The sequence below is a fragment of the Sinocyclocheilus anshuiensis genome, unplaced genomic scaffold (assembly GCF_001515605.1).
Source record: "Sinocyclocheilus anshuiensis isolate Anshui unplaced genomic scaffold, SAMN03320099.WGS_v1.1 scaffold1051, whole genome shotgun sequence".
NCBI classification, from domain to species: Eukaryota; Metazoa; Chordata; class Actinopteri; order Cypriniformes; family Cyprinidae; genus Sinocyclocheilus; species Sinocyclocheilus anshuiensis.
The window spans coordinates 1,911,935-1,924,095 of NW_015546234.1; the positions used below are offsets into that span (position 1 = coordinate 1,911,935).

The 12,161-nt window shown below is 39.0% G+C and overlaps 1 protein-coding gene across 1 annotated transcript in view; it reads left to right on the forward strand.

Annotated features, from left to right (window-relative positions):
- Positions 1–12,161, forward strand: part of LOC107701514 (serine/threonine-protein kinase MRCK beta-like) — an 83,658-nt gene that overhangs the window by 47,020 nt on the left and 24,477 nt on the right. Inside the window, 8 exon segments of the mRNA XM_016503555.1 lie at positions 991–1,139; positions 4,920–5,013; positions 6,949–7,149; positions 8,687–8,935; positions 9,075–9,309; positions 9,967–10,086; positions 10,335–10,468; positions 11,593–11,835. Of these exon segments, the coding sequence (XP_016359041.1) occupies positions 991–1,139; positions 4,920–5,013; positions 6,949–7,149; positions 8,687–8,935; positions 9,075–9,309; positions 9,967–10,086; positions 10,335–10,468; positions 11,593–11,835 (1,425 nt within the window).

Consider the following 12,161-nt stretch of genomic DNA (forward strand, 5'->3'; position numbering starts at 1 on the left):
TCTTCATACAGTGGACTACCAGTAAAATTTATACAAATTTGGGACCAAAAATTATTCAGACCGAGTCTGGGAAAAAACATTGAAGTTCAGGTTTGCATGAAGCTGGATGACAGCATGCCCAGGAGACTATATGCTGTCATTAAGGCTAAGGGTTGCCCGACTAAGTATTGATAGTTGTGTAAATACTGTCATACTAACAGCCGTCTAATTTTTGGTTGATTGTAATCTATTACTTACCTTTCTATCAAAGTTATCTGACATTATCAAGCTGAATTTGTTCTGACACAGTTTGACTCTGAGTTCTTGTCATATTTTATTACCATTTTCTAAACTATAGCAAATAAACTGTGATAAAGTGATAAATGTTGAAGGTGTCAGAATAAATTTTGGCTTGACTGTATCTATTTGATAAATTAAGTTAACCAACTAACATTATACATACTCTTTTGGTTTCTGTACCCAATATTTTAAAAATTTACAAATGCAATAAAAATATTGGTATCGGCAAGTACCAAAAATAAAATCGGTATCGGGCGAGAACTGGAAAAAGTGGTATCGGTGCATCCCTAACAATAACAACACTGTGAATGCATAAATAACGTCTATTTTTTGGTGTATTTAAGGTAAGCAAGCTAGATAAAATCGCTAAGCCATATATAGTTAATGTAATTAATATGTAATTCATTATATAATGTTTAAATAATTATCAATGAAATGATGCATTGAAAAATTGGCCACGATGAAAATGTCATGTTTATCAGAGTGACTGATGATGATTATTTGTAGCGCAACCTCTGATAGCACAACCCTCAATCACACTAATACAGAGTACTGGAGGATAGGTCACAGTGCATTCTGTGTGGTTGTGTGATAAATATTTGTTCATAATCATAATTGGTGTCGTTCAGTTGATATTATAAAGTGCCGAGTCAGTGATTGTGTAATTGAATGGTGTTGTGTGATAAGAGATGATATTGTCTCCTCCTGCAGTACTTGGTGATGGATTATTATGTGGGAGGCGACCTGCTGACTTTGCTTAGTAAATTTGAGGACCGACTCCCGGAGGACATGGCCAAGTTCTATGTGGCAGAGATGGTGCTCGCTATCCACTCCATCCATCAGCAACGCTACGTACACAGGTGACATGATAGTGTGTTTGTGTGTGTGAAGGGAGAATTAAAGACCAAGTGAGAATCAGACGCAGACTTGATTCGTAATTAGCTTTAACCAGCAGGAATTTCTTAGCCAAAAAGTTTACCACAAAGATCATGCTGGTAGGCCGGCACCAAACCAGCCTAAACCAGCCCAGACATTTACATTTATGCATTTGGCAGATGCTTTTACTCAAAGTGACTTGCATTTCATTGAAGGTATAATTTTTTTTTTTATCAGCTCATGCATTCCCTGGGAATCGAACCCATGACCTAGGAGTTGGGGTACTAGGATATAATCCTGGGCATTCATGCTGGTCTTCTCAGCAAGGTTTTGCTTTGTTCTAGGAGTTGTGTGGACAGGTGTCTTTTATACACCTAACGAGCTGACATTAGGAGTAACTTCTTAAAGTGGCGGGACTAATCTGTGTTCCAATCTGTTGGAGTCAGAATTCTTGCTGGTTGGTAGGGGATCAAATACTTATTTCACTCACTGAAATGCAAATCAATTTCTAATATAATGTGTATTTTCTGGATTTTTTTGGTTGGTGTTCCCTATACGTTAAAATAAACCTACCATAAAAATTACAGACCTTTCATTTCTTTGTAAGTGGGCAAACTTGCAAAATCAGCACGGGATCAAATAAATATTTTCCCCACTGTATATACAAGTTTTTGATTTACCATTCCTTAAAAGTCTGTAAAAAGCAAACTGTGGTTGGTCACTTTAAATATCAGATAACCCTTTTCTGTTCAAGTGGGCCGTTTTTAGCCAGAATAAGCAGTGATGTGCGCTGATAGTCAGGTTTTTTAACACAAGACTGGATCCAGACAAAACGATATGCCCAAACAAAATTTGCCCAATGTAGGATTCTGCCCCAGTGTTTGAACATGTACTCGCAAGCAAGGCAGATTGGTCATTACCCCTGTGTGAGTGATGGGTGCACTGGACATCAACAGCACCTCACCCACATGTCCACTCCCACATGAAACATTTAATGAAATGGCCGCAGATGGCTGTGGTGTTCTGGGCTGCAGATCTGTTCAGGTTCAGGGGCCTCTTCCTGGCTGCTTGTCCTGGACTGCCATCTGGTCCAGCTGAGCCCCCTCTTCCTTCCTTCTGTGGAAGCTTGTGAAGGCTTCACCTCTGATACAGTAGCGACGTTAAAGAGGTAATTTACCAAAAACTGAACATTTACTCTCCCTCACATTATATACAACCCATAAGGAAATGTTTAGCCGAATGTAAGCACTGGATGAATCAAAATAAGACTGTAATAGTGATATTGCTTAGTGTGATTATGGAACTACAAAAGCTATGATTTAATTAAATGAATACATGCACTGCTTTAGAGTGAAGCGCAGCACTTTTACACACAAGCAGCTCATGATCTGGTGTTTTTAGTGTTTCCAAGCACCAAGTTTCACAGTAAATGCTGCTCCAAACAAACTGCATTTGCTCAGAGTTTGGGTTACATATAACTTTGGAAATGCAACATGCGCCAATAAAAGCTCAATGGATCTTTTGTTTGAACATTAAGGAAATTAAGACACATATTAGTATTATTTTCCAGTTTTACTGTATTTTATTGTAAGATAGATTTTTTTTCTTATTCTCAATTTTTTTTTATTTTACAGTTAAATTACAATAGGAATATTTCTTATTTTGTGTAATATTTTTTTAAATAATAATAATCATAATAAAGTCATATAAATATACTTTATAGTCATATTGATATAAATTTTTAACAAAAAAAAAAATCGCAATTCGATTTTTTTTTTCACCCAAATTGTGTGACCCTAGCAAGAAAATTCACGCTGGTCTTTTCCATACAATGAATATGAACGGCTACTGTTGTCAAGCAATATTTTTAGCGAATAACCTAGATTTCAGTCTCTTTCTCTCACAGAACTATCATATTGCTTCAGAAGATTTAGATTAAAGTGCATTAATTAAACTAAAAATTAGATTTTACTACTAAAAATTTACTACTTCTATGATGTTTTTTGTAACATCAGTTCCCTTCAGCTTTCATTTTATGGAAAAGGGTAGTGTTAATGTTCTTCAAACGTCTGTTTTTGTGTCTCATTGACAAAAACAAGTCATACAGGTTTGTATTGACGTGAGGGTGAATTAATGAACTATGCCTTTAACTCTATTCCCCCAACCAATCATAACAGCCTTTTAAACACATCCCATCATTCTTGATTATAGTAACCAGCCTGTCAAGCCAAAGCAGCTGACTAAAGTCATGCTAGCGCTCGTAAACACACGTGTCCATGAGTACAACCCTTCGTGCTTATACTGACACCCAGTGAGGTTGTGAATGGTGTGTGTGTGTGTGTGATGAGTTTTGACATCATGTTTACTCTGTACCCGCTGTGCTCGCCATGGTGCCAGGGCTGTGAATCAGAGGGCACTGTGTGTGAGGCCCAGTCGTCGAGAGACAGGAACTGAGTGTGTGTGAAGGGGGGAGGGTGAACAAAGGCAGGGCATGGCTGGGCATGGAGAAACAGCCACCCTGGAGAGCAGCCGCAGAGTGGGTTGCCCACTGGAGTAGTAATACCTCACAGTGCAATGTGAGTGCAAAATGCTTGCATTAGCTAACATGAACTAATGATATCTAAACTACCATTCAAAAGTTTGGGTTCAGTAAGATTTGTATTTTTTCTTTCAAAGAAATTAATTGATTTAAGTACAGTAATTAATACATTAAAGTAATGTTAAAAAAACTATATCGTAATTTCCACATATATTAAGCAGCACAACACTGATTATAAATAAGAAATATTTCTTGAGCACAAATCAGCATATTAGAATGATTTCTTTAAGATCATGTGACACTAAAGACTGGAAAGACTGAAGACAGATGAAAATTCAGCTGTGCCATCACAGGAATAAATTACATTTTAAAATACATTAAAATAGAAAACAGTTATTTGGAATTGTTATAATATTTCACAATTTTTCACTGTATTTTTGATCCAATAAATGCAGCCTGGGTGACTTCATTCAAAAAAAAAAAAATCTACCCGACCCCAAACTATTGAACGGTAGTGTACATATTTCTTAGAATGTATTAGTCTTTGTTAATGTTAGTTAATAAAATACAGTTTTTCATCGTTTGTTCACAGCATATTAACAAATGTTAACAACATGTTTAATTTATTTTAAATGTATTAGTTGAAATTACAAACAAATGAACAAAGTTAACAAATGAAACCTTACTGTAAAGTGATGCCCATTATTTTTGAGCAGATTCATCAGCCATTAAATATAATCTAGGCAAATAAGCCGGATGCCAACCTGGACAGGATGCATGATATACCCTCATCCTTGAAAACCAAAACTACAGATGGTTTAGAAGAAAAATGACACGACCTAGAGACTTCATTAAATACAAGTTAACTTGCAATGAAGTATGGTTTCCGCTGACCACATTGCGTTTGTGCAACTACTGAGAGTATGAAACCACCGAAATTCGAGAGACGTTTAGAAACCAAAATTGTCGATTTTCTTGGTCATTATAAGTGAGGTTAATAATTTTACATATTATAGGGCCAATGCAGTTCCTTTTAATATTAATAGTTACCAATCTTTTATTTTTGTTGACATTTTTGTGTGCTAAACAATTTGGATTTGGGTCATCACTTGATGTCCAATGTAAAATCCTGAAGTCCTGAAGCAAAGCTGGTTAAGAACCACTGCTTTTTAAAGCTCCTCTTGAGTCATTTCATGCTTAAATGTTGTGTTTCCTGTTCTCACAGGGACATAAAACCAGACAATGTGCTACTGGACATGAACGGTCACATCCGTCTGGCTGACTTCGGCTCCTGCCTGAAGATGATGCAAGACGGCACGGTGAGTATGTGATGAAGGGCTCAACTTCGAACTCAAGTGTCGATCTAAAACCAGAGTCTGTCTGTCATCCTTGCAGGGTGGTCTCCATCTGTTGGGTGAAAGCACTGCCCCTGCCCTCTCCTCTCTCTCTGCTCCTGACATTAATAGAGCTGCTTTTGGCCCTGCTGGCCTACAAGGGATGGGCTAATTAGAAAGGCCCGTCGCTGCCCACCCCTCTGTCTCACAGACTAATGAGTCACCATAGCACACTGATAACAAGACCAAGGCCAAAACAGCTTTTATCTACTGCTCTGTGTGTGTGTGTGTGTGTCCTCTGTGCCAGCAGCATGTACAGTAAAAGGGAAAAGCGAGGCTTTAGTTTTTCAGCTGCATATGTGCTGTGGCCGGTTGCATAAACTGCTTAGACTAGTCTTAAAAAGATAGTCATCTAATTTTTTTTTCTTTAAGACTGGTCAGAACTTTTATAAAGTCAGCTATAAAAAGGGAGGTCTAATTTGAATCCAAAAAGTAGATCTGATTACCTCTTGGCTAGCTACTAGTTGGTCAAACCAGTTCTTAAAACACAGTCTTAACATAGCGGCTGTGTTTATGCAACTGGCCCCTGTGTTCCACACCAACTGAACAGATCCCTGCATATTTGTAGATGTTACTCCTATATTTAGATGTCGAGTACAGGAGATCTTTGCGTGATTATTCGAAATAAGACCAAAATTGTGAACCGTTCACAGTTAATATTGCTCCACACAATCTTATTTCTGCATATGCTGTAAGTTTGATGCGCTTATAACATGCGTTTGAAAATGCATCATCTTGTAATGAGAACTTGAGGAGTGCTTATAAACCAGCCGTTTTTAGCATAAGAGAAGCTTTAAAGGCTCCCAGCAGTTTTCAGCAGGAAATGAAAGCTTGATAGTTTAATGTAAAAATGAAGAAATTCAAAATAAATGTTGTGTTGTAATAAATATTAGTATAAGTATTATTGTACCTGGTAAAAGTACATTTTGTCTGTTTATTGGCACACTTATATATAGATATGTTTTTGCAAACATTAAAGTAAAAGCCACAAAGCCCTAATTTGTGTCTGTCATGCTGTCTGTAATGTTGCTTGAAGGCATCTTTATGCGTCTCTCAACATCTTTCAAACTTATCTTCAGTTATCTCTTTACGTCTTCTCTGCAATTAAACATTCTGCCAAAATAACCGAAGGTCGAGACATATTTTGAGTGCTTTTGTATGGTACATGTTTTATGGGCAAGATCGAGCAAGACTTGTCATGGTGAATATTATGTCTCTAGATCTTTATAGTAGTGTTGTTGTACACTGCTGGTTAATTTGTTTATAGATGTTGTCACTCATTTAAAGTACATTACTTTGCAGAAGTTTGGGGTCTGTGAGGTTTTAAATTGTATTTTGTATGTTTTATTTTTTGTACTGTTTTTGAAAGAAGCCACTTATGCTCACCTAGACTTCATTTATTTGATCATAAATACAGTAAAATAGCCATATTGTGAAATCTCAATTTGAAATAACTGTTTTCTGCTTTATTTTATATTTTAAAAAGTAATTTATCTCTGTGGTGGCAAAGCTGAATTTTCAGCCATTACTCGAGTCTTTAGTATCACATGAACCTTCAGAAATCATTCTAGTATGCTGGTTTGCTGCTCAAAAAACATTTTATTATCAATGTTAAAAACAGTTATGCTGCTTAATATTTGTGTGTAAACCATGATTTTTTCCCCCCAAGATTCTTTGAATTAAAAGTTGAAAAGAACAGCATTTATTTGAAATAAATCTTATAACATCATAGAAATCTTTCCTGTCACTTTTGATCAATTGAATGCATCTTTGCTGAAAATTTAAATTTTACATTTTTAAATTGCAGATGAACCTATTCAGCCTTGTTTGTGACCTCACTTCCTGTCATCCCCTGTGCAGGTCCGGTCATCAGTGGCTGTGGGCACCCCGGACTACATCTCCCCTGAGATCCTGCAGGCCATGGAAGACGGCATGGGGAAGTACGGGCTGGAGTGTGACTGGTGGTCTCTTGGCGTCTGCATGTATGAGATGCTCTACGGCGAGACGCCCTTCTACGCTGAATCCTTGGTGGAGACCTACGGGAAGATCATGAACCACGAGGTGAGATGCTTCATCAATGTGTTTTTTGTAGGGATGCACCGATACCATTTTTTTTTTTTTGAGTTGATTCACAGTGTGCAGCGCTCCGCGTAGAAAAGTTCAAAGCACAGAGAGATATTGATGCGTAATGTATTATATCTGTGTGATAGGGCTCTCTACTCCAGTGTTGTGATCTAACAGACACCTGGTAGAAAGTAACATGATTTAGAGACAGCACTAAACTCCAGCAAGATAAAGTCCTTTTATGCAAAACATTGATCTTTATCCACAGATCATTTATAAAAATAGGTGCATTGAATAATCTTGGACAGTTTCAACATCTTGACTTTCGTAACTGAACGCAACATGCAGTTTGAATGCTGAATGTAGTATGACAGTCAGCCGCAGTGGAGAGAAGAGTTTAAGTGAAATTGTATTTAACGACTTAAATATTCATCTGTACCTCACATAAAACTATGGAACGACTTCAGAACACTTGGAATATAGTGCACAAAAACTTACACGTACATCCAGCCGGTTGTTATCGCAGAATAACCCCCTTCAGGGTGATAAAAGACCCCTCCGAATGTACATTATCCTGCTTATTATACGACTACTTGCCACATAAGTAAATAAGTAGACACAAAATATTGATTTGAGTTGAAACATTTGAACGCAAAGCTTCCGTGAAGAAAGCAGTTGCTAGACATTGAAGGGATGCGGATACCACTTATTACACAACATTTCACCACATAAATAATTAAGGTGATAAAAGATATTGATTTAAGACAAAACTGTTTAAGTCTTACCAGTATGTTAGTTATTATTAGTTCTTGTTAGTTCCTATAATCCATTACAGTGTACAAAACAGTCATCACAAAATGACAGCAGCTGCGTTTGTATGAAACGAGAGCGAGTACCAGGATGACATAATTAAATAATTGTACACATTGTACAATTAAATAATTGAGCCTGTGTTATCAGCTTTCACCAGTTGTTATCGAGGGATAACATACCTCGGAATGTCAGGACTGACCAATCAGAATCAAGTATTCTACAGAGCCGTGTAATAACACAGAATAGTATACGCACAATATCAGATTTAGATCGGTCTCGTCGGACCGATAACTGATCCGGCAGAAAATGACAGCGTCAGAGCTGATGCAGACAGATACTGAGTATCAGATCTGCGTTTCCCAAGTTTTTTGGTATTTGTCCAATTTACATGTTCCCCACCACAGAAAAACAGACATTAACATTTGCAATCACACATTTGCATCTTGAGGATTTAGAAATTTCTCATGACAGAAAAAGCATGAACCACAGTGAATCAGTTGAAAATGTTTATTTAAAGCCAGTAAAAATAAAGCCTAAGCTAGTTATCATGACAAATAACATCCCGGCTCTAACTCCTTTGGGACACATCATGACATGGTTCATAAAATCAGGACTGCCCTAATTTTATCGGCACATCTGGTCACCCCTGAGTAGTGGTTTAGGGTGGAAAATCTGGAAATATTGATGTTTGAAGTAAACTGGTCTAATTTGCGCTATTTAGGAGCGGTTCCAGTTCCCCTCTCACATCACGGATGTGTCCGAGGAGGCTAAAGATCTGATCCAGCGTCTGATCTGCAGTAGAGAGAGTCGGTTGGGTCAGCATGGCATCGAGGAGTTCAAGAAGCACCCCTTCTTCTCCAGCATCGACTGGGAGAACATTCGCAACACAGAGGCACCGTACATCCCTGACGTCAGCTCACCCTCAGACACCTCCAACTTTGATGTAGATGATGATGTGCTAAAAAACCCGGTTGGTTTAACTCTGAAATGCTTTTATCATTGAAGGAATTTTTTTGGTTCCCCATGCAACATAAGTCTGAAACCTTGATTATATTAGAATGCCCTCTTGTTTGTATTTGACCTCTGACTTCTTCCGTTTCCCTCTGCAGGACATCGCTCCCCCAGTATCTCACACGGGTTTCACCGGGCAGCACTTGCCCTTTGTGGGCTTCACCTACACCACAGAGAGCTGTTTCTCAGACCGTGGCAGCGTGAGGAGGGTGGCGCTGGCGGATGGAGGTGCTGGGGAGGATCTCCAGGATGGAGGTCTGCCGGTGGAAGCCTTTGAGAAGAGGATTCTCTGTCTGGAGCAGGAGAAACAGGAGCTCAACCGCAAGCTGCAGGGTAATAAACATAAACTCCACCTGATATCTAAAGAAAGCGTTTAAAGCGTTGGTTCACCCAAAAATTTAAATTGTCTTCAATTACTCACCCTCATGTCATTCAAACCCAGAAGACTTTTGTTCATCTTTGAAACACAATGAAGATGTTTTTAATGAAACCTAAGAGATTTCTGTCCCTTCATTGCAAGTCCATTCCACCAAAACATCAAAAAGACATTGTAAATGTATTCCATATGAATTGAGCACGTGAACGTGAATAAAAGCCTAAATTAATTTGTTCCTCATATAAAGTGAAGGTGTCTCTTCATAAGACTCGGATTAAACCGTACTTTACTTTTTCAATCTCTTTATGAACTTTTTTGGTGAAATGTATACAAACTTTTGGTGAAATGGGCTTTCAGTGGAGCAACATAAACCTCTCTGGTTTCATTAAAATATCTCCATTTGTGTTTTAAAAATGAACAAAAGTCTTGTGGCTTTGAAATGACACAAGGGTGAGTAAATGATGGCAGAATTTTAATTTTTGGGTGAATTATCACTTTAAGCCATTGCTATACAATTTATTTAGTGTTAGTAGTTCTGTTTCATTTTGTAAGTCCATCAGTGAAATGTATTCTGGGTATTTACTGATTTTTTTGTTCCACACATGATTTCCTAGAGTCCACTCAGGCTGTTCAGTCCCTCCATGGCTCTGGGCGTGGGGCCGGCACGCTTGGTCGTGATAAAGAGATTAAAAAACTCAATGAGGAAATCGATCGGCTAAAAAAGAAACTGGCAGGTAATGGGTCTCCCAATCATTGCCAGTGGATATATGATATGATAAAGTCTGTTATGAGTCATGTCAAAGCACTACAGACACGCCTACGTTATAGATGAACTACGATCACACATAAGTCTTTGTGTGAAGATTGCAAGTCAACACAACTTCCTCTTATCAGAATTTCCTAATTTGCTTATTTGGCTGGACATTTGTGTCAGCTAATCAGTCACATTCAAGCTAACTCTGAGTGACTCGTCCCTCCCCAGACTCTGATAGGCTGGAGCACCAGCTCGAGGAGGCAGTGACTCTTCGACAGGACTTTGAAAGTTCCTCCAGCAAACTAAAAGCCCTGGACAAGCAAGTTAAAGCTCTCAAGCAGGAGAAAGAGGATATCCATAAGGTATGAATGACTGGAGAGTTGAATTACCAGCCATTCCTGTATGCAAGAACTGCTTTCTTGTAGTAAGAGAAATTATGCCCACAAAATTCAGCCCCATAAACATTTGATCAGATTCCTTCCTGGATGGCAATCAGAAGGTTCCAGTTGCCTAACGAGTCCTAAACGTTCCATTAACGATTCTTTTTGTATGTTGAGAAACAAATATTTTGAAATTGTATACACCCTCTTAAAATCCAATTAATAACCAATAGATATATACCCTACGTTTTTTCTTTGTCAATATTCCGCTACAGGCAGGTGTAGGTCACCATAAGAAAGAAAATATCTGCTGCAACCTGCAGTTCGTCTTAAATTTAAATAACTCAGGCCAGTAAATTGTAAGCTTTATTTGTTTGATTCAATAAAAAGAACATGCTGTATGGTTTTAACTCATTAAAATAAATTATTATAAAAAAAAACTGAACTGAACAGCAACTCTGCTGTTCTACTGAGATGTAAAATACTGAGATACTGAGATGTAAAAATCCCTTGAACACCTTAACAGCGAGTGTCGTCATATACTGTGCATGAAACGGATTACATGCTGTAACAGATTATGTGACTGCAGACATAATTGGCAAAGAACAGTTCTCCTGTCCTCGTGCTGAAGGTTACATGTCCTCTTCAAGAAGTTCATAAACACTGGCCCGCTTCATCAAGATTAATGTCATCACCCCCTCACACAGGGCAGGTCAAGGTTCTCACCGCGTTTCACATTTTTAGCTAATCGAGTTTGTTAAGCCGTTCCACTTGACTGTTGACCCAGAGCCCTGGGTTGGCTCGTACCCGCCGAAGCTCTTCATGGCTGGGATATGAGAACCATTTTCAGTCTGTGTTCATTTCTCCTTACGAGTGTGTGACCCGTTCTTTTAGCGCACAACTCCCAATCCTCTTGATGATTTCTATTTCTCACTCAGCCTCTTTTCAGTCCTTTCTCTCCAGGCGCAGCTGCTCTTTTCTTGTTCTCTCCTTCCACTGCTCCTCTCGCACACTCTTTCAGTGCTATCGTTTTCACATCTTCTGGTGTTCTGATCTCACCCCTCCATCCCAGTTTATCATTCATTTCTCTTGCTCTCCCTTTCCAGCAACTGGTGGAGTCTCTGGATCGCCTGAAGTCTCAGACCAAGGAGCTGAAGGACGCCAACCAGCAGAGGAAGCTGGCCATGCAGGAGTTTTCGGAGCTGAACGAGCGCATGGCCGAGCTGCGCTCACAGAAACAGCGTCTGTCGAGACAGCTGCGGGACAAGGAGGAGGAGATGGAGGTGGTGATGCAGAAGATCGACGCCATGCGCCAGGACATCCGCAAAACCGAGAAGGCCCACAAGGAGGTGAGCAGCATGATTGAAGGGGGTCACGCGGCCCCATCTTGTAATGTTATGACTGTTTTGGATCTGTTTTTAAAGTAAATGGAGATGAATTGTCAGGGGCTTTCAATCAGGAAGACGTATTTACGCTGCATGTGTCATCCTAGTATTCCAAACCTGTGCCATGCAGTGTTTATTGCTCAGCATCATCATGTTAACACCTCCGGGGCTGACGGAGGGCACAGTCAGATGAAAACAAGGCCTTGGAATGCGCCACATTTTTGAAGTTCATCAGTCACGCTCCAGAGAGAGACAGACTCAACAGCTCCAAATCTCCCTAGACGACAGCA